This window comes from Eutrigla gurnardus, assembly GCF_963514095.1.
Source record: "Eutrigla gurnardus genome assembly, chromosome: 1".
In the NCBI taxonomy this organism is placed as follows: domain Eukaryota; kingdom Metazoa; phylum Chordata; class Actinopteri; order Perciformes; family Triglidae; genus Eutrigla; species Eutrigla gurnardus.
This window is the reverse complement of record NC_139915.1, coordinates 32,026,057-32,048,546: the sequence shown is the minus strand read 5'-3', so window position 1 is coordinate 32,048,546 and position 22,490 is coordinate 32,026,057. Positions and strand designations below refer to the sequence as shown.

The window sequence follows — 22,490 nt, the reverse complement described above, 5'->3', positions numbered from 1 at the left end:
ACATGTAGGCTAATATAAGTGGTTTTAATAATATCATGCATGAGTTTGGTGTGATAAAAATAAACAAGTACAAACAAGTGGGATATTAGTGAATAATTTATTAGACAAATAATCCATGTTATATATACAGGTTGCAATACGTGTATGATAAGAAGGAATAAGTAGTTTATCAACAAATGAATAGGAAAACATTCTGAATAAATGTAATATCTGATGTTTTCTGTTACTGGTTGGTGCAGACGGCCGTACTGCAGGTCAATCCTCATGTTCCCCCGCTGGGACTCTACTTCGGGAAGGGGATTTAAGGAAGGACTTCTGTCTTTCAAGGCGTTCCATGGAGAACCTCGTCCACTGCTTACTAACAGAACAGATGGGTTCCATGTCCATAGTTCCACGGTGGTGATGGGGGTGACAGCGACGAAGTCAACGAGCCACTCCAGCAGTCCTGGGACATCCTCAGAGGCTCGTAGCTGCAGTGTCTGCTCCAAATGTCCAGATCCCTGTGTTGTAGGAACATGATTATTGTTGAGGTTTTATTTGTGTTTATCAGTAGTGCAGTTTATAAGTAATACCACATAGTAGAAGTTGTTACAGACAAATGTTTCCTGTTAAATGTTTTACGATTATTAGGTTGTGTACAAATCTAAATAATAAATATCTGAATATATATGATTGTTGACTCATGTTTTCGGCCTGCAGGTCTATTTCCCTCCTGCTCTGGAGGAGAGACCCTGCTGCAGTGGTTGGCATCATGGCTGAGGAGATGGGGTGTAGTGGGGTAATAGCAGGTCTTTGCTCCATCACCTCATCCATGACCATAAACACTTCCAGCGTGCAGCAGTGACCTCTCCTCCCTCAGTGCTGACATCTTCAGTTCATACAAACAACACTTCTCATAATCATTGTTTAGATCAACTATTCACCACTAGTCATATATTAGAATATATACTGTAATACTGTTCCACATGGGATAAACTTAATGGACTCTGATGTTTTAACACATTGTAGATATTATCCAGCACTGACTTTGCCTGGTTATTAATAAGAAAGACAACTTCATCTGGTTTCTCAGGAGAGCAGGACATCTCCCATCTATATACGCTGGTGTTCAACCTTATATCATTGAGAAGCTAAATATGCACCAGTAGTAGTTAAGCCCTGCATATGAGAATTATAACATTTAAACCACATTTTCTTAGGTGAAGCCTCTCAGAGCAGCATCCCTCTTGCCGGTGAACTTCTCCTCCTCGTTCCCTCCACTGAATGAGGCGCCCGGTGTTTTCATCCGTCCCTTTAACGGACAACGGTGCACCGCGTTATTAACCACCGTTAGTAAATATATTATCACGTTTTCACATAAGCACCATCTTCTTAGATAACGTCGGTAAAAACGGCACATTTGCTGCTTCGCTTACGCTCGCTAGCCTCTATGGTAAATTAGCGTCAGTAGGCTAGCCGGCTGCCAGGACCTTCGATTCGTAACGTTAACGTACAATGCCAACAACAATAAAGTAACGTTCATTATCAATACGATTTAAAAGTCAGCTGGAAACATAAAAATCGTGTTACAGTATACTTACATGTGTACGCGGTTTGTGTCGGGCTGTCGCCAGAATCACCGCAGTCGTCCGCCATTATCCAAAACTTTTCAGAAGTCAGACGAGCCGCAATGCATTTTGGGGAAGTTGAGTAGATTTAGCAAGGTCCGCTGTATACTCAGAAATTCTTGCCAATGCAGTATACATCCGGGCATTTCTCGCGTACACAAATCCACATACTATTGTATCTGAACGCACTACGTACTCAAATTTACGTCACGATTGAGTACGAGTAGGACGTTAGTATGGCATTTCGAACACAGCCTGTTTCTCAGTTGAGACTAGCAAAGAAAAAAAAACAACCTACACAGAAAGTGCATAGGTATAAGAAACTTCATCTGATTCTGTCTCTATTTCTTATGAGATCTCATTGTTTTCTAGGTTCACCAAAATTTAGGAAATACATTAGAACACATTAAATTAATTATTATGACTTAAAACAATTAGTTTTGACCATAAATGAAATCAATTATTCATGAATTATCATGTTAACAATTATTTTTAACAGACACAGTTTATGCATCTTTTTAAACCTCTATTTATCCTTTATCATCAGTTTTTAACTATTTTAATTCACCTTTTTAATATTTAACTCTTGAACATAAAATTACAGTTTTTATACACAAAAGTGCATTTTCCTTCATCAATAAATGAAATATATGGTGCTGTTACCATTTGCAGTGGCTAATAACACAAATAAACAGTTCGAATGGCATAAAAAATTATTAAACTGCATCTTCTCAATGTAAACCGCATGGAAAATGAGCCTTAGCTTAGCGATTAGCATGGCGACTAGCATTACTAAGCATAAAACAGTGGACAAAATAGCATGCCAACCTAGCAGTTAGCATGTCGCGGTTGCTAGTAGCTTTAGCATTTCAAGCTAGCGATCTTTTTACAAACGATAAACTACGGTAGAAATTGCACAAAAGTAACAACAAAAAATATTGGAAGGCATCATATGGCACATTTTAAGCAACATAGACCAACAATCCCAAGTTAATAGCACAATAAATGTATTTTTTCCCGTCTGAACGGCTACCGAACTAGAAGCTAACTGTGTGCTAACTCACCGGAGTCTCATGCATTTTACTTCACTAAGGGGGTTTTTCCTCGTCGGCTCACGGCTTATCGGGTCTGCCTGCGGACGTCTCTGCCGTTATCCGCAGCTTTCTGCTACTCTTTGCGTCGTGTTTTCTTTGTTTTAGCTACCGACTCCCTCGGTCTGGTCTGGTCTGCTCTGCTGCTGTCTGGCTTATGCCTTGAGAGAAAATGGCGTCTGCTCTCAGGTGCAGACTTCACGCGATACCTGACCTAGGTTCACGCCGGATACAAACACTAGCAGGGGAATACTGCCATCTACTGGGGGTTTAGTAGAACTGTCTAAATGACAAATATAGGTTTAGTTACCTTTTTCTTCATGCTGGTTACACATGTATTATATAATAGCCAAACCTGTTGTATATTAAGACTTACTCATTTGTATGCATTTTACTTTTTCTTTATGTACTTTCAGATGACAAGAATGAATGCGAGAAGTATGATTGAGGAGTTAAGGTACTGCCATGTTTATATTGACCTTTGAACTCATGACTCTATTGGTCTTTGAAAAAGCCAAAAATGTAAACCTTGGTGGCTTTTTAAATTTCAAAATGCCAAATACCATAGAAGCATATCACACTCTTAGATATTACATTTACATTTAGGTCATTTAGCAGACGCTTTTGTCCAAAGCGACTTACAATAAGTAAGATAATAAGTAAGAATAAGATATGCTGGAATACACATTTAGCAGATAACAGCCAACAGTTTCATTTTTTAGTTTGACTACCTTATAAAATTCACCTTCACATGGTATAAAACTAAAAGTTCACACAATCTGTCAGTAGCAGTTTGATACAGAAAGAATTTATTATTTATTATTTACATTTTTTAAAAAACACATTAATAAACAGGGTGGATGGTGTTAGGCAGAACGTCCTGCCTCCTCAGACTCCACAGGAACACTATCCAGGTCTAAAAGAGGCAGAACATCACGTGGGACCAGATACTGGGCCATGTTGGGGAGTCCGGACACCACACAGCAGCTCAGAGCACTGCGGCCGATCCCCATGTCAGAGACCTCGGACCACTCACCAGTGGTCACGTTGTAGCACTCCACGTTGGTGGAGGTGGTGATGCCGTTGAAGCCCCCGGCAACGAAGATCCGGTCATCGATGACTTCGATGCCGAAGTTGCTGCGAGGGGTCAACATGTGGGACACTTGGTTCCAGGTGTTGCTCCGAGGGTCGTAGACCTCCGCGCTGCTGAGACGGCTGGCGCCATCAAAGCCGCCGACCTTTGGGAGGAAGAGGAAATGAAAAGGTCAAACGGAGATTGAACCAGTTTCTCTGAATCTACAAAAAACAAGTGCTGATCAAATCTCTCTCTCTGTTATGTGAGGGTCAGCAGTGTTTCCTGGACTTACAGCATAGAGGCGGTCTGCATACGTAACGATGCCAATCCCACTGCGGGCGCAGGTCATGAGGCCGATGGTCGTCCACTGGTCGGTCTCTGGGTTGTAACACTCAGCCGTCTGCAGGAACTCGTTCCCATTAAAACCACCACAAACGTAAACCTGGGAACAACAGGAAAGGACTTTAATAGGATTTAACAATTAAATGATTTAAGAATTAACACTTTTCTTGGCTTCTACTGGTAATAAATCATCTGAAATATAACTACACAACTGTGAGATAATGTGAGAATTATGAGACCCACCTTGTTGTGGAGCTTCGTGGAGCTGGCGTCACTTCTAACCTCCTGCATGGATGGAATGAGACTCCACTGGTTTGTCTCGGGGTTATAGCGCTCTGCAGTGGAGAGTCGTTGATGCCCGTCGTACCCTCCCATGGCATAGATGCACCCGTTGAGTGTAGTGACGCTCACGTAGCAGCGGCGGAAAAACATGGGCGACACCTCATGCCAGGTTTTTGAGCTGAGGTCGAACCTGCACACGCTGTTGAAGTACTGCAACCTGTCGAAGCCCCCAACGCAGTAGACGCTCCCGTTGAGGAAGGCGGTGCCATGGTAGGCACGAGGACGCTCCAGATGCTGGGTCAAGCTGATCCAGTCGTTGGTGTGGACGTTGTAGGCCTCGATGCCGGCAGTCGGATCGCCGCCACTCCAGCCTCCGATGGCCAGCAGGACGGCGTTTGGAAGGCGAGGACGGGCGAGATGGTGGTAGACATCAGGCTGGTTTTGCACGACTTCTATGGCTTCCCTGACCATGCGCTGGCAGTCTGCGTTGTTATTCACCAGCTTATTAGTCATCACACTGATCCTCATGTACTCTGTACCCATGGAGGCCAGCCGCACCTACAGAGAAAACAGGACAGAATGTTTGGATAGAAGTTCATGGACGGCAGTACTTTAGGCCGGTCCTTGACTCTAGAGGTGGCCCTACAGACTACTGTTCAGTCAGGATGAAACCACAGAGAAGAAATCATGTGACAGGAAGTCATCCTACCTTAGATAAGAGCACAGCGATGTGGTCTCTCCTTTCCTCCAGTGAGTGGGCGATCCAGCGGAGGACGGCCTTATACACAGTCCTCTCGTCTCTCACTCTGAGGTCGTCTCGGTTCAGGATGGCGCTGAGTTGCTGCACAGAGAGCTGCCGGAACTCTTCAGAGGAAACGAGCTCCTCAAAGTGGTCGACGATGAAGCTGTAGGCCTGGCGGTGCAGTTCAGGGCAGAAGCAGACGGCGGTGAACTGGAAGATGCCGATGCAGTTCTCTGGGCAGAGCTGGCTCTCCAGGAAGTCGCAGCACTTTTTCACAACGCCCATCACATTAAAGTGATCGGCTGCTAGAAGCAGCTCCTGAACGTTGTCCTCCGTCACTGAAACAGAGCCGGTGTATGCAAAGTCGATGAGGAGCTGCATCATGTCAGGAGTCAGGCCGGGGATGTTGAAGACCTTCTTGTCTGGAGAAGACCAGCGTTGGAAGAGAGCTCTGTGGGTCAGGATGAAAACACAAAGAAGAGGATGAGAAACTGACGTCAGCTGTTCCTTCTTTGCTTCACACTAATAACTAGGATAAGAATATAGTGGGGCGCTTTTCAAAACAGCAGCAGAGTGTAATATGACTGATATGAAGGCTCCTCCCAGTTTACTTTAAACCACATCACTGACAAACCCAACACGCTGAATGACACACATGAAACCTGTTGAATAAATGACATCTGGAATGGAAATAGTGAATTATATGCATTTTGTAACAGATGTGTAACTTTTCTGAATGCACTCCATTCTAAAATCTGCTTTAAAGTACAGTAGTATGGAACTGAGAGACCAGCAGCTCAAATTCTACTTCACATTTTTAAAAAACAACAAAACAATAACACGTTTGGCAAACATCATAAATCCAACTTGAGCTGAGTCTACAACCGATGTACAAACTTCACATGTTGGAAGTCAATATGAGATGAATGGAAACAAGAAACCTCATTTGAGATGATATATCCAGTCAAGTCATTATATTTATAAAAACTATAGACAGACAGGGAAACTACACCACTGGTTGAATTCTGAATGATCCTTTCAAATATGTTACAAATATTCTCGTGGCCGTCTATCAGGTGTTTAATGTCCTCTTGTTTTGTTTTAAATCACAGATGCTCTATGAGCTGGTTACGTGTTGTGGCTGTTCTCTCAGACTTCACATCGCTAATCAATCAATTTGCTGTTACTTTCTGCTCATTTGAAGGATATAAATTCACAAGTTTCCCCCCTAATATCAGATAATGTACTCACTCGAAGTAGAGGCTGCATCCACAGAGGAAGATCTTGTGGATTTTAAATTCCACGTCTTCAACAGTGATGACTGCGTCGCAAAACGTTCCCTCCAGACGTAAATCATTGAACCCTGAGGCAGGAAACAGGAAAGAAGAGTGGCGTTGATTGGCCATCTTGATTTGCTGATGATAGAGTTGTTGTCTCTGGTTGTTGGTTTGTGTGGAGATCAAGAGAGAGACTGGACACCTTCACAGATTTCACTACTAGAATAGATGCTCATCACATCACTGTGGTTTGTGATTGATGCAAAATGTTATTGTTCAAATGTAGTTAGTATGTGTTTAACTGCAGCTTCCATCAGTCAGACAGGAGGTGAAGGTTCATTAAAGTGGCCTCTGAAAAGTAGAGAAAAACTCCAAAAATAAACGCAACAACCGTTGTCATGGTTAATAAAGTGGCCCAAGAGTTGAAACAAATGATACAGTGTGAGTTCTGCCACTTTAGTGAACCTTCACCTCCTGTCTGACTGATGGAAGCTGCAGTTAAACACATACTAACTACATTTGAACAATAACATTCTGCATCAATCACAAACCACAGTGATGTGATGAGCATCTATTCTAGTAGTGAAGTCTGTGAAGGTGTCCAGTCTCTCTCTTGATCTCCACACAAGCCAACAACCAGAGACAACAACTCTATCATCAGCAAATCAAGATGGCCAATCAACGCCACTCTTCTTTCCTGTTTCCTGCCTCAGGGTTCAATGATTTACGTCTGGAGGGAACGTTTTGCGACGCAGTCATCACTGTTGAAGACGTGGAATTTCAAATCCACAAGATCTTCCTCTGTGGATGCAGCCTCTACTTCGAGTGAGTACATTATCTGATATTAGGGGGGAAACGTGTGAATTTATATCCTTCAAATGAGCAGAAAGTAACAGCAAATTGATTGATTAGCGATGTGAAGTCTGAGAGAACAGCCACAACACGTAACCAGCTCATAGAGCATCTGTGATTTAAAACAAAACAAGAGGACATTGAACACCTGATAGACGGCTACGAGAATATTTGTAACATATTTGAAAGGATCATTCAGATTTCAACCAGTGGTGTAGTTTCCCTGTCTGTCTATAGTTTTTATAAATATAATGACTTGACTGGATATCATCTCAAATGAGGTTTCTTGTTTCCATTCATCTCATATTGACTTCCAACATGTGAAGTTTGTACATCGGTTGTAGACTCAGCTCAAGTTGGATTTATGATGTTTGCCAAACGTGTTATTGTTTTGTTGTTTTTTAAAAATGTGAAGTAGAATTTGAGCTGCTGGTCTCTCAGTTCCATACTACTGTACTTTAAAGCAGATTTTAGAATGGAGTGCATTCAGAAAAGTTACACATCTGTTACAAAATGCATATAATTCACTATTTCCATTCCAGATGTCATTTATTCAACAGGTTTCATGTGTGTCATTCAGCGTGTTGGGTTTGTCAGTGTTGTGGTTTAAAGTAAACTGGGAGGAGCCTTGATATCAGTCATATTACACTCTGCTGCTGTTTTGAAAAGCGCCCCACTATATTCTTATCCTAGTTATTAGTGTGAAGCAAAGAAGGAACAGCTGACGTCAGTTTCTCATCCTCTTCTTTGTGTTTTCATCCTGACCCACAGAGCTCTCTTCCAACGCTGGTCTTCTCCAGACAAGAAGGTCTTCAACATCCCCGGCCTGACTCCTGACATGATGCAGCTCCTCATCGACTTTGCATACACCGGCTCCGTTTCAGTGACGGAGGACAACGTTCAGGAGCTGCTTCTAGCAGCCGATCAGTTTAATGTGATGGGAGTTGTGAAAAAGTGCTGCGACTTCCTGGAGAGCCAGCTCTGCCCAGAGAACTGCATCGGCATCTTCCAGTTCACCACCGTCTGCTTCTGCCCCGAACTGCAACGCCAGGCCTACAGCTTCATCGTCGACCACTTTGAGGAGCTGGTTTCCTCTGAAGAGTTCCGGCAGCTCTCTGTGCAGCAACTCAGCGCCATCCTGAACCGAGACGACCTCAGAGTGAGAGACGAGAGGACTGTGTATGAGGCCGTCCTCCGCTGGATCGCCCACTCACTGCAGGAAAGGAGAGACCACATCGCTGTGCTCTTATCTAAGGTAGGATGACTTCCTGTCACATGATTTCTTCTCCGTGGTTTCATCCTGACTGAACAGTAGTCTGTAGGGCCACCTCTAGAGTCAAGGACCAGCCTAAAGTACTGCCGTCCATGAACTTCTATCCAAACATTCTGTCCTGTTTTCTCTGCAGGTGCGGCTGGCCTCCATGGGTACAGAGTACATGAGGATCAGTGTGATGACTAATAAGCTGGTGAATAACAACGCAGACTGCCAGCGCATGGTCAGGGAAGCCATAGAAGTCGTGCAAAACCAGCCTAATGTCTACCACCATCTCGCCCGTCCTCGCCTTCCAAACGCCGTCCTGCTGGCCATCGGAGGCTGGAGTGGCGGCGATCCGACTGCCGGCATCGAGGCCTACAACGTCCACACCAACGACTGGATCAGCTTGACCCAGCATCTGGAGCGTCCTCGTGCCTACCATGGCACCGCCTTCCTCAACGGGAGCGTCTACTGCGTTGGGGGCTTCGACAGGTTGGAGTACTTCAACAGCGTGTGCAGGTTCGACCTCGGCTCAAAAACCTGGCATGAGGTGTCGCCCATGTTTTTCCGCCGCTGCTACGTGAGCGTCACTACACTCAACGGGTGCATCTATGCCATGGGAGGGTATGACGGGCATCAACGACTCTCCACTGCAGAGCGCTATAACCCCGAGACAAACCAGTGGAGTCTCATTCCATCCATGCAGGAGGTTAGAAGTGACGCCAGCTCCACGACGCTCCACAACAAGGTGGGTCTCATAATTCTCACATTATCTCACAGTTGTGTAGTGATATTTCAGATGATTTATTACCAGTAGAAGCCAAGAAAAGTGTTAATTCTTAAATCATTTCATTGTTAAATCCTATTAAAGTCCTTTCCTGTTGTTCCCAGGTTTACGTTTGCGGTGGTTTCAATGGGAACGAGTGCCTGCAGACGGCTGAGTGTTACGACCCAGAGACCGACCAGTGGACGACCATCGGCCTCATGACCTGCGCCCGCAGTGGGATTGGCATCATTACGTATGCAGACCGCCTCTATGCTGTAAGTCCAGGAAACACTGCTGACCCTCACATAGAGATTCAGAGAAACTGGTTCAATCTCCGTTTGACCTTTTCATTTCCTCTTCCTCCCAAAGGTCGGCGGCTTTGATGGCGCCAGCCGTCTCCGCAGCGTGGAGGTCTACGACCCTCGGAGCAACACCTGGAACCAAGTGTCCCACATGTTGACCCCTCGCAGCAACTTCGGCATGGAAGTCATCGATGACCGGATCTTCGTTGCCGGGGGCTTCAACGGCATCACCACCTCCACCAACGTGGAGTGCTACAACGTGACCACTGGCGAGTGGTCCGAGGTCTCTGACATGGGGATCGGCCGCAGCGCTCTGAGCTGCTGTGTGGTGTCCGGACTCCCCAACATGGCCCAGTATCTGGTCCCACGTGATGTTCTGCCTCTTTTAGATCTGGATAGTGTTCCTGTGGAGTCTGAGGAGGCAGGACGTTCTGCCTAACACCATCCACCCTGTTTATTAATGTGTTTTTTAAAAAATGTAAATAATAAATAATAAATTCTTTCTGTATCAAACTGCTACTGACAGATTGTGTGAACTTTTAGTTTTATACCATGTGAAGGTGAATTTTATAAGGTAGTCAAACTAAAAAATGAAAATGTTGGCTGTTATCTGCTAAATGTGTATTCCAGCATATCTTATTCTTACTTATTATCTTACTTATTGTAAGTCGCTTTGGACAAAAGCGTCTGCTAAATGACCTAAATGTAAATGTAATATCTAAGAGTGTGATATGCTTCTATGGTATTTGGCATTTTGAGATTTAAAAAGCCACCAAGGTTTACATTTTTGGCTTTTTCAAAGACCAATAGAGTCATGAGTTCAAAGGTCAATATAAACATGGCAGTACCTTAACTCCTCTTCTGAGCCACTCAATTCAGCAGTTGTAGTAAAATCATACTTCTCGCATTCATTCTTGTCATCTGAAAGTACATAAAGAAAAAGTAAAATGCATACAAATGAGTAAGTCTTAATATACAACCGGTTTGGCTATTATATAATACATGTGTAACCAGCATGAAGAAAAAGGTTACTAAACCTATATTTGTCATTTAGACAGTTCTACTAAACCCCCAGTAGATGGCAGTATTCCCCTGCTAGTGTTTGTATACGGCGTGAACCTAGGTCAGGTATCGCGTGAAGTCTGCACCTGAGAGCAGACGCCATTTTCTCTCAAGGCATAAGCCAGACCGAGGGAGTCGGTAGCTAAAACAAAGAAAACACGACGCAAAGAGTAGCAGGAAGCTGCGGATAACGGCAGAGACGTCCGCAGGCAGACCCGATAAGCCGTGAGCCGACGAGAAAAACCCCTTAGTGAAGTAAAATGCACGAGACTCCGGTGAGTTAGCACACAGTTAGCTTCTAGTTCGGTAGCCGTTCAGACGGGAAAAAATACATTTATTGTGCTATTAACTTGGGTTTTGTTGGTCTATGTTGCTTAAAATGTGCCATATGATGCCTTCCAATGTTTTTTGTTGTTGTTACTTTTGTGCAATTTCTACCGTAGTTTATCGTTTGTAAAAAGATCGCTAGCTTGAAATGCTAAAGCTACTAGCAACCGCGACATGCTAACTGCTAGGTTGGGATGCTATTTTGTCCACTGTTTTAAGCTGTGTCCACACCGGAAGAACTGCCCGACTCGCGTCGGTAAATTCGGCGTCGGTTACTTAATATGGCCGACTCGAACAACGACATGGGCGGTTCACACCTACGGAATTACAGCCGACGCCATACCGTTCCGCGCTTGCGCGAGATGGAATGTCTCCAAAACAACAGGCGGCGCTAATCTGTATTGTGGGCCAAAAAACACGAAAACCGGAAGTAGGCGGTCCTCCCTAGACAATAACACAGAGCACGCTGTCCTCACCAGTCACTGTTGTCAGCAGAGTGAGGTTGTAGACTGTAGTTTTGATTACTCTCTGAACGGAAAAATCTAAAATGTTGGATGATGTCGATACGGAGACACTGGCCTTGTCAGCTCTCGCACTTATTCTTATGGAAGAAGACAGTCGTAAGCGAAAAAGAAAGAGAACAGTTAGGCGCACTAAGTGGGTGAAGCCGTGGATACAACAGCGAGCAGCCCAAGGAGTTTATCCAAATTTGTGTCGGGAACTGGAGATGGACGAGCCAGGTGATTTCAGAAATTTCGCTCGGCTCTTTCCTGATAAGTTCCACATGCTGGAAGAACTTGTCTGACCGATTATCCAGCGATGCAACACCAACTACCGTGATTGTATATCTGTCGGTGAACGTCTGATGGTCACACTGCGTTTCCTCGCAACAGGTAAGATAAGCTGTTTGTATTACTTTTTTAGTTCGGGTCCTTTCTCGGCACCTGAACAGGACATTATACTTTATTATACTTCCGTATAATTACCCAAGCAATGTGTTCGTTTGTAATTGCAGGAGAAAGCTTCAAGAGTCTTTCTTATCAGTTTCGAATGGGTCACTCTGCAATCACGGAATTCGTCCCTGAAACCTGTGAAGCCATCTACCAGGTCTTAAGAGAGAAATATATGAAGGTATGTGCGATTTTATTTTACGTCGACATCAGACACGGTAGCCTAATGCTGTGCAAATATGCATATTGTCGTTTGTCCGGACGTTTTTCAAACCAGATAAACACATCAGCCTTTGGTATTCACTGTTGTTATTTTTCTTGTTTTCAGTGCCCAGAGACACAGCTGATGAGTGGCAGCAGGTTGCCAGTGGATTCATGTCGGAGTGGAACTTCCCAAATTGCCTGGGTGCTCTGGATGGGAAACATGTAAATATTCGCCCCCCACCAAGGTCTGGTTCCACATACTACAACTACAAGCACAACTTCTCCATTGTCCTGATGGCACTGGTCGACAGCAATTACAGATTTCTGTATGTGGATGTTGGTTGTAATGGAAGAGTTTCCGATGGTGGAGTGTTTCATGGTTGCACCTTAGCAGAAGCCCTGGTAAACAAAACCACAAACATCCCTCCTCCTGAACCACTTCCCGGTTCTGACAAGCTGTCTCCATACTGTATTGTGGCAGATGAAGCGTTTCCGCTGAAAGACTACCTGATGAAACCATATGCAAACCGCGGTCTCAGTGTAGATCAGCGAATCTTCAACTACAGGCTGTCGCGAGCGCGGAGGGTTGTAGAAAATGCATTTGGAATTATGGCCACGCGCTTCCGTGTCTTGCTTACCACCATCAACATCAGAGACATGGTCAAAGTGGAGTCCATTGTCCTGGCTTGTTGTGCTCTGCATAACTTCCTACGGAGTGAGAGCAGAGCTGCATACATGGCAGACATTCTAGACCGGGAAGGACCAGATGGAGGCATTTTTCCAGGAAGATGGCGGCAAGACCCTGCCCTACAACAAGCCCACTTGCCACAGACCACGAATACAGCAGCAAGAGCCAAACAGATTAGGGATGGGCTATGTACACATTTTATGTCTGAACATGGTGCAGTGCCTTTTCAGTGGGACAAGATATAGGACAGATTGACTGTGTTGGGTTTCAACTGTGGTATATACTGTGGATATACTGTGGTTATTGTAAATATTGTAAATATAATGTCAACTGTGGCCTTTTCAATGGGACATGATACAGGACAGATTGACTGTGTGCTGTTTGTGTGCTGCGTGCTGTGATTATTCTGAAAGATGAATAAAAATCATATCAATCATAATTGACTCATGTAGCATCATCAAATCAGCATTTGTGACTGGCTCACATGCAAAAGGAGCAGTCCATGGTCTATTATATAAGACAATATTAGTGTGAAATACCTTGTCATACCTCTATTCACTTCTAGTCTATGTTGAAATAGGGTGAAGGTGATAAACATTACAATGAGAATAGCAAGACATTATTGCTGAATAGTTGTTATTGGGGAAGGAGATCATGGGTTGAATAGAGGACCAGACGACCAAGCTAGCGGTCTTCACTTGTAATAGATAGACATTACAATTAGAATAGCTAGACATTCAGTGTTTCCCCTAGAATTTTTTTCAGGCCCGGTGGTACCCACCGAAAAAACCCTGAACAGACGAGACGCGTGGGATGGTGTATTGGTGCAGTTGGATTAAGTCAGGTGGCACAGCAAGCAGTCTGCAATTCTGCAATTATTATATTTGCATTCAACATTTTTGTTCAACCAGAGTGTATTCAAGATCACAAGGAGAGAGCGACTTATTAAGGTGCCGGTTGATGGAAATGATCAGGGTCCAGAAAAATATGGCTGGAAAATGATGAGCATCACATTAATAATAGCTACAGATACTGTAAAACACTACAACGACATATGAGTGCATATATTGTCTTATTTTATCAAGTAAAATATAAGTTATAGGTTTACTCAACAGCAGTTAACTCAAAGTTCCACATCTTATCAAAAACAATCCTCCCCCCCGGGGAGGGGGGGCAAACGGGCTTTGGCCGGTTGTACATACGTCATCACGTCCTAATACTACACACACATGGCGTGATGTTGTTTTTAAGGAGCGCCGTCTCTGCTTATATTTCTCGACAACACTTGACCTGCATCAGCGCATGTGCGCACGAGCGGATCTGTGCGAGCAGACAGCGCGAGCGCAGCGGGTTTTGGACGGAGACACACAGCGGCATTTTTATTATGTAAAAATAAATAATAATGTAATGTAATAAAATAAATATTATGGACCCTATGGACCGGTTCCGCTCACACCACGAGTCTGAAGAGTGCAACAGCTTATCAAAATACAGTGTCAACGTTCCGTGTTTTCAAAGTAGAAAGCGGCATCGTGGTGGTTTAACGAGGCGGAGCGGCATCAGAACAACATCAAGCGCGTAAAGTACACGAAGAAAAAAGCGGGAGCGCGCGGCGAGGATTGTTGCGGCCGCGCGTCTTGGGGAGCAAGTCTACTGTGCTGCGCGGAGGCGCTCCTAATGTAAATGATTATTGATTTACGAATGAATTGATAGGTGGCTTATTTTTGGTATATTGATTTTTTTTTTGGCCTGGCGGCAGGTCTCCTTGGCCTGGCGGCCCGCCAGGCCTGTACAATGGTAGGGGAAACACTGACATTATTGCTGAATAGTTATGCGGGAAGGAGATCATGGAATGAATGGAGGACCAGACGACCAAATAGATAGACATTACAATGAGAATAGCTAGACATTATTGCTGAATAGTTGTTATTTGGGAAGGAGATCATGGAATGAATGGAATGTGTAGACAATGTTGAAATGGGGTTGCAGTGGATATGAAAATGCAGGGAGATTTGCTTTTTCAAAGACATGTTTTATTGTAAGAAGTATAAAGTATAAAATACAAAAGGCATGCAATATCAAAATACAAAAGCTTAAAGTATAAATATAAATAAAGTTAAGTACAACATGCAAAAGTGTCAAGTATAAAATGTATAGAATATAAAAGGCAAGCAATAACAAACTACAAAAGCTCAAGACAATGTATAAATATAAGTAAGTAAAGTACAATATCAAATAAAAAAGCCTCAAGGACCCAGTTCTCCCAAGTGAGTGCGTTCCTGGTTGTGCTTTGTGGTGATATTATAAATGACGTTGAGCATTTCATGCTCAAGGCTCGCCAAGAGTTCTGGTGGCGCCTGCCTTAGCTTAACCTCAAGGATTTTGAGGGTCGCTGTGACGGCATCATCTGCCCTCGTCTCTGCTTTCCTCATGAGTGCAGCCCCTATTATGCGCAAGAGGTCTGTGTTATCTGGGGACTGGGGAGAAGACCTTCTACGCTGAGAAGAAGGCCCTGCTCGGGACTGTGTCTCTTGGTGGATGGTCTCTTCACACACGGTTGATTCGGCCAATGGTGATTCGATTGATGAGGTCTGATCCTCCTCGCGTTCACTCTGGTCCTGGTCATCGAACCTGGCGCCTGTAGGCCTACTGGTACTAGTGTCAGTGGGGGCTGTGGGTTCCTAAAAAATGATAATATATATTATATCATGGATCAAAGCATTCATAAACAACACAGAAGCACATTTTTTGTCAGTGCCAAAGCTTCTAAATTCTTAAGAATATATGATAAGTCGGCAGTGAACACTAATCGAGCTTCATTCAGACGACAAATGAGTACTATTCAACAACGGGAGAGCCAAAGTTACCTGAGTGAGGTTTGATCTGCTTTCTCTCCTCTGCATGTGTGGCTCGAGGAACTGCATCCTTCGTAAAACCCATATCTGTCTGGGCGTCTTCTCTGAAGCTCCACTTCCTGATGGAGGGAGCTTTTTGTAGTGGGTGAACTGGGTTCGGAGGGAGTCCCATTTCTTCCTCAGCTCTTTCACTGAAAAGTTTATACAGTTTAGAGTTGAATTAAATTCTGGTCTTGCCTCAACACAAAGTATCAACCTACACAATAACACTTACAAAAGCCTGCAAATACACAGGTCAAAAAAAGTAAATAGCAGGCACATCCTATGTCTGAGGAATCCGATGGTCAAACGCGAGAGTGGGCTACACATTGGTTAGCAGCTAGCTCACAGGCTATTTCAATCAAAAGAAAGGTAATGTTTCGAAGCTGCAAACGTTGCCCTTTGCCCCTACACATCGTACTAATGTGGGATGTAGGCTACATACAAATGCGATATTTGTATACAAATACAGATCTTACCCGGTAGATTCAACGCCTCTGATATCTGGCGCCAGCTTTCCGTTTTGACCTGCTTGTTGGAATAGGTCTTGCCAGCGACCACAAACAGCGACGGTCTATCCTCCACCATGGCGATAAATTGTTGCTCAAGCGCTTCAGTCCACATTATTCAAACGAAGAAAAACAGTCAAGCGATGCCAAAACAATGCGTTGAGAGTGTGTGTCGACATCTTCTTCGATTCCACTGGTTATCTGGTATGTTTACCATCGTCACTTCCGGGCTTCACTGATTCGCTAGTCAAGCTGCTAGCCTCCACCAATCAGAATTGTAAAAGAATGACCGACTCGAATGGCGGATTACACATTTGAATCGGCTGAAATGAACGCCGACGTGGGCCGATTCGAGCGACCACACCAAGTAGACTCATGTCACGGGCGCCGACTCTCTCAAAGACGCCGATTTTCGGTCCGGTGTGTGAGCCCCTTTATGCTTAGTAATGCTAGTCGCCATGCTAATCGCTAAGCTAAGGCTCATTTTCCATGCGGTTTACATTGAGAAGATGCAGTTTAATCATTTTTTATGCCATTCGAACTGTTTATTTGTGTTATTAGCCACTGCAAATGGTAACAGCACCATATATTTAATTTATTGATGAAGGAAAATGCACTTTTGTGTATAAAAACTGTAATTAATTTTATGTTCAAGAGTTAAATATTAAAAAGGTGAATTAAAATAGTTAAAAACTGATGATAAAGGATAAATAGAGGTTTAAAAAGATGCATAAACTGTGTCTGTTAAAAATATCATTGTTAACATGATAATTCATGAATAATTGATTTCATTTATGGTCAAAACTAATTGTTTTAAGTCATAATAATTAATTTAATGTGTTTTAATGTATTTCCTAAATTTTGGTGAACCTAGAAAATGATGAGATCTCATAAGAAATAGAGACAGAATCAGATGAAGTTTCTTATACCTATGCACTTTCTGTGTAGGTTGTTTTTTTTCTTTGCTAGTCTGAACTGAGAAACAGAGAGAACGAGACAAACAAGATGGCGAGCCCAGCCCAACGCTTCTGAGGACGAGACGAACGAGATGGCGAGCCCAGCCCAGCGATTCTGAGGACGAGAGGAACGAGATGGCGAGCCCAGCCCAGCGATTCTGAGGACGAGAGGAACGAGATGGCGAGCCCAGCCCAGCGATTCTGAGGACGAGAGGAACGAGATGGCGAGCCCAGCCCAGCGATTCTGAGGACGAGACGAACGAGATGGCAAGCCCAGCCCAGCGATTCTGAGGACGAGAGGAACGAGATGGCGAGCCCAGCCCAGCGATTCTGAGGACGAGAGGAACGAGATGGCGAGCCCAGCCCAACGATTCTGAGGACGAGACGAACGAGATGGCGAGCCCAGCCCAACGATTCTGAGGACGAGACGAACGAGATGGCGAGCCCAGCCCAGCGATTCTGAGGACGAGAGGAACGAGATGGCGAGCCCAGCCCAGCAATTCTGAGGACGAGACGAACGAGATGGCGAGCCCAGCCCAGCGATTCTGAGAGCGAGAGAGACAGTTGGAGAAGCAGTGTGGCCAGCTGCAGAACCTACCTACCTCAACGACTCCGGATCATCTGAATCTCACACATTGAGAGCAGATAAGATATACACACACACTTCTCACCTACCCGGGTAGTAGTAATAAAAGAAACTGAAGACAAGGAAACTCAATTGAAATTGACACTCAGAACACACATTGGATCCCCCTCAACGGAACACACAAGAACGCTGAGCAGGAGTGCTCAGTGTCCCAGGACTCTTTTCTTTTCTTTTTTTATTTTCTGGCGCCTTATTATTTTGAAAAAGGGAACAACCAAGTTGTTTATGTTTATTATTTTATTTCTCATCGATATTAAAATATCACCTGTTCAAACCACTCCTCTTTTTGAGTCATTTACCCAACTCCTACCGAACCTAGGGATGTGAGCAGGGGTTGAAATTAAGCTGTTTTACTCGCCAAATGCGAGTAATTTTTGTATTTGTCGAGTAATTTATGAAGACCACTCGCCACTCTGGCGAGTAATCTAAAAAAATAAAAGCCCATCATATCTTTCTTGTGTAGAAGCTTTTAATGTGAAGCAGCAAAAACAGGAAGTTGTGTGTTTTGATCAGCAACTTAACACGTCTCCCGTCAGTTCTGGGATGGACGCCTCTCATTGGCGGTTAGGTGTAGGCATGAGGAGTGAGGAATCAGGGTAAGCCAATCAGAGGCAGAGTAAGGCGGGCTATCCCAGATGATCCCGCAAAAATCAACACCACTTCCCACACTTGTTCATTCATACTTTGTAGACCTTTTTACCGCAGCCTATAAACTATTTTTTCACGATTTAGCTACTCCATTATGTGGAGATTTCTTGTGGGGGGGCAGCCCCCAAGAAAAAAAACGAGGACGGAGGAAGAATCGACCGACAGCGTCTCAGCGCCCACCTCGTCTCAGTCAAAACCGGCGAAATATGTTCGGAAATTTAATGAGAAGTGGCGCTACACGGTGTCGGGTGAGGCAAGAACATGGCTTGAGTATAGGGCCAAAGAGGGCATGATCTGTACAGTGTGTCGTTCACACTCTGCAGACAAACGCAACTCATTCATTGTAGGATGTCCAACAATGAAACTAGAAAGCACCTTTCACGAAAGCTCCAAGTCACACTGCGATAGTATGACCATCTCACAAGCTAAGTCCCAGCCCATCCAAGCAACTCCAATTGTGCATGGGCTCACCAAAATACCGCGTGCTACAAAGAGAAAGCTGGAAATCCTCTTCTGCAACGCTCACGCCATCGCCAAGCAAGCGCGACCGTTCACTGACTTCACTTGGATGTGCGAGTAAGTTGTTCTACATGACTGATGTATGAAATGTGAATAATGTGCAGAGAGACGGTAAATTACTTTAACACACACTTTTGTTTTTTGATGGGTCCTGTAGCCCTATTTTTGGCAGCGTTTTTCTGCTAGTTTAATCTATTTTAGGTTAAAGGGAAAAGCCCACTCACTCACTCACTCACCCACTCCCTCCTTTATTTTTTGTCTGTGTCATTTAATTATATATTTATATTATATTATAATTTTTTATATATATATAAACAAATAAAAACAAAAAACTGTGTGTGTGTGTCTGTGTAAATTGTATTTTTGTTGTATGTTGTATTGGCAACAATAAGCACTTTATTCATGCCAATAAAGCTGATTTGATAATTGATATTTCAGAAATGTCATTTAAGCTAAACATGATTCTAGTTTGCAAGTTAGCTACATTTTAGCTAGAGTTAACACTGTATGTCGTCAGCTAGCTAACGTTAATGTTATTGTTATCACTCTATATCATAGCTAACAAAAGCTAATTGCTCATTTTGTCTCTGCAGTTTAGATGAGAAGAAAGGGCTGCCGGTGGGGAACACATACAGAAACAACAAGCAATGCAAAGTGTTTGTGAAGTACATCGCTGAAGAGCAAAGAAATTAGCTCCAAAGAGAATTGGAGCAGGCCAAATTCTGCTCTGTTCTTTCTGATGGATCTACCGACACTGCAGTGAAAGAAGAAGAGTTGGTGTACATTCGTTTTTGTACAAGAGGGGAGGTTAAGGTTCGGTTTGTGGGGATCCAAGATGTGGAAAAGGCAGACTCTGCGCACATAGCTCAAGTTATCAAAAGCCAGATGGACAGTGTTTGTGAGGGCTGGGAAGAGAAACTGGTTGCCTGTGCCACAGACGGGGCTGCAGTCATGACAGGGTTAAAGACTGGAGTGGTAACCAGGCTTAAAGGGGTCAAAGATTATGTTCTGAGGGTTCATTGCATGGCTCACCGTCAGGAGCTGGCCTTCTCTGATGCTATGAAGAAGAATCCCACGTTTCAGAGAGTGGAAGAACTGCTTAGTGGACTATTTACTTTTTACCACACCAGTCCACTTAATCGAGCCAACCTAGTCAACACCTTCCAGACCCTCAAAGCAACACCTCTCATGCCCACAAGAATTGGGGGAACGCGATGGGTTGGCCACCTTCATAGAGCTCTGGACCAGTTTCTCAGAGGATACCCAGCTATTGTGCTCCATCTCGAACAGGTTATACTGATCACCATATAAAGTAATATTTGGCTTTGGCCTGTAGATGTCTATACTATGTAGGATTGTGATGATAATGTAACGCTAGATATAATTGTTCTCTATACATTGTACATTATTGACAAACAAATTACATTAAAAGTACAGCTTTTTGTTAATTTGTTTCTCGTTTTGTCTGTGTATTTTATGTGTATTTCAGATTCAGTCGCCTGATGCCCAAGGTGTCCGGGGTGTCCCACAAGCCAAAGCCAGGAGTTTGTACAGCTCTGCCAGGGACAGCGCTGTCGTGAAATTCTGTGGCTTCCTGCATGACGTTCTTGGCCATCTGAGCAAGCTCTCCGCCACTCTCCAGATGTCAGCTATCACACTAGCCGAGGCTCACTCCTCCCTGTTAGCCACCCAGGCTATGCTTGAGAAATACAAAACAAGGTTTGTCACTGTCATTATTTTGCTCTTTGATCAAGGCTATACTGTGAGTGACCATTCAGGCAATTAATTGATTTAATATATTTGAGATTAAAACAAAATCATAATTCTGTATTAGAAAAGGGCCAATGATGAAGGCCACCAGTGGCCAGTCATATAAGGGAGTGGAGTTGAGAGTAGTGACCGCAGCCAGGAGTGACAGGGCAGGGAAGTCACCACCAGAAGCGACCCTCCTATCAACACTCCAAGAGAGCCTGACTGTCAGATTTGGAGACATTAGTTCAGGAGTCCTGGCTGCCACCAAGTTGGCTAGCTTCAGGAACTGGCCAGATCCACAAAATGCAGCAGCACTGGCAGGTTTGTTTAGTGATTAAGGATAGGGTGCAGACACATTGTGCATTACACAGAATGAATTATTACACATATTGCACATGTTTGTAACAAATGGCAGGCCAGCTAATTGTGTCTAAAATAGGTATTTTATGTAGACATGGAGGTGTGAGGTGTCTTTTGTGAGATAACAGGTTGACTCAAAAAATGTATTCCCTGACATCCAGATTTTGGGGAGACTGAAGTCGACGCCCTCCGTGCTCATTTTCAACCAGTCCTGAACTCCAGTGATGTCTGCGTTGAACTCATCCCAGACCAGTGGCTTATACTGAAGACAAAAATCTACGCAGAACAAGAGAACCTGCAAAATCTGAGCTGGTCTGAGGTCAACAGGAAGCATGGAGAGCTTTGCCCTGATGTCCTTGACCTGATGGACCTTGTTATGTCTATCCCAGTTTCCACTGCAGATTGTGAACGTGGGTTCAACACAATGAAGCAGGTAAAATCTTTTAAGACACACAGACACACACACAACACACTACCACTTCAATCTTGTGTGAGCACCATAAAATTGTCACTTTTCTTTGTATTTTGATTTGAATACTGTGCAGGCCAAGACTGATTGGAGGTCAAAGCTGACATCAGCCTCCTTGACTGATCTTCTAATGGTGCAGCTCAGCTCACCAGACATTACAAATTATGACCCGTCCACAGCCATAGACCTGTGGTGGAACACTGAGACCATCCGCCAAAGAAGACCGAATTTCATGACGAAGGAGGGAGACAGCTTTGAGGGGGAACTCTCTGACTCCGACAGAGATTGAAGTGTGTTACAAATGAAATGAAAAATGTTTCTGTATATATACTGCTAATAAATATTGTGAAGAAAAGAGACTGCGATTACTATGATTGAAAATCAATTTAGACAGACATACGAAAAAGTAATTCTACACACCTGCAAACTGGTCACCTTTTGGCTACAGTCACCTTTTTTATGTCAACCAGGGTAGTAGAAGTGAATGAAGAGGGTTTTAGTTTTGCATGTTGTCACCTTTTTCACTTCTCCAGAGTTTGTAGGTCTGATTCTAACAAATGGCAATTTAATATTTTTGTCTGGTAAAAAATCTGTTTGTCTAGTAAACATTTTCATCTACTCGCCAGTTGTCTGGTAAGCCAAAAAGTTAGTTTCAACCCCTGGATGTGAGTATCCATTAATCAGGGTTAAAGGTGCTACACATGTTTTATATTAGCGGACATCATCTTGGATGCCAACAGTCAACAATAAACTGAGGCTATTGAATGACAATATTTTAATTTTTATTGCATATGATGTGATTTTGTGAGGAAGGGGCGGGACTAAATAAGCTTTTTGCTTCCTCCTGTTCCCTCTCGAATATATTTTGTTTTTTTCCGGTTGAGAGTGTTTATTTGTGTTGTGCTTCTGACATTT

General features: G+C 43.8%; 2 protein-coding genes across 2 annotated transcripts; one reads left to right on the top strand and one right to left on the bottom strand.

The window, feature by feature from the left end:
- Positions 1 to 3,560: 3,560 nt before the first annotated feature.
- On the bottom strand, positions 3,561 to 6,545 carry LOC311010595 (kelch-like protein 10; the record flags this gene model as incomplete). The annotated part of the gene is made up of 5 exons (XM_084005147.1): positions 3,561 to 3,936; positions 4,066 to 4,215; positions 4,359 to 4,955; positions 5,107 to 5,590; positions 6,391 to 6,545. The coding sequence occupies 5 exons, from the start codon at positions 6,543 to 6,545 to the stop codon at positions 3,565 to 3,567; spliced, it is 1,758 nt and encodes a 585-aa protein (XP_083861273.1). The 3' UTR covers positions 3,561 to 3,564.
- Positions 6,546 to 7,086: 541 nt separating this feature from the next.
- On the top strand, positions 7,087 to 10,030 carry LOC311010585 (kelch-like protein 10; the record flags this gene model as incomplete). The annotated part of the gene is made up of 5 exons (XM_084005135.1): positions 7,087 to 7,241; positions 8,040 to 8,523; positions 8,675 to 9,271; positions 9,415 to 9,564; positions 9,659 to 10,030. The coding sequence occupies 5 exons, from the start codon at positions 7,087 to 7,089 to the stop codon at positions 10,028 to 10,030; spliced, it is 1,758 nt and encodes a 585-aa protein (XP_083861261.1).
- Between the last annotated feature and the right edge of the window lie 12,460 nt (positions 10,031 to 22,490).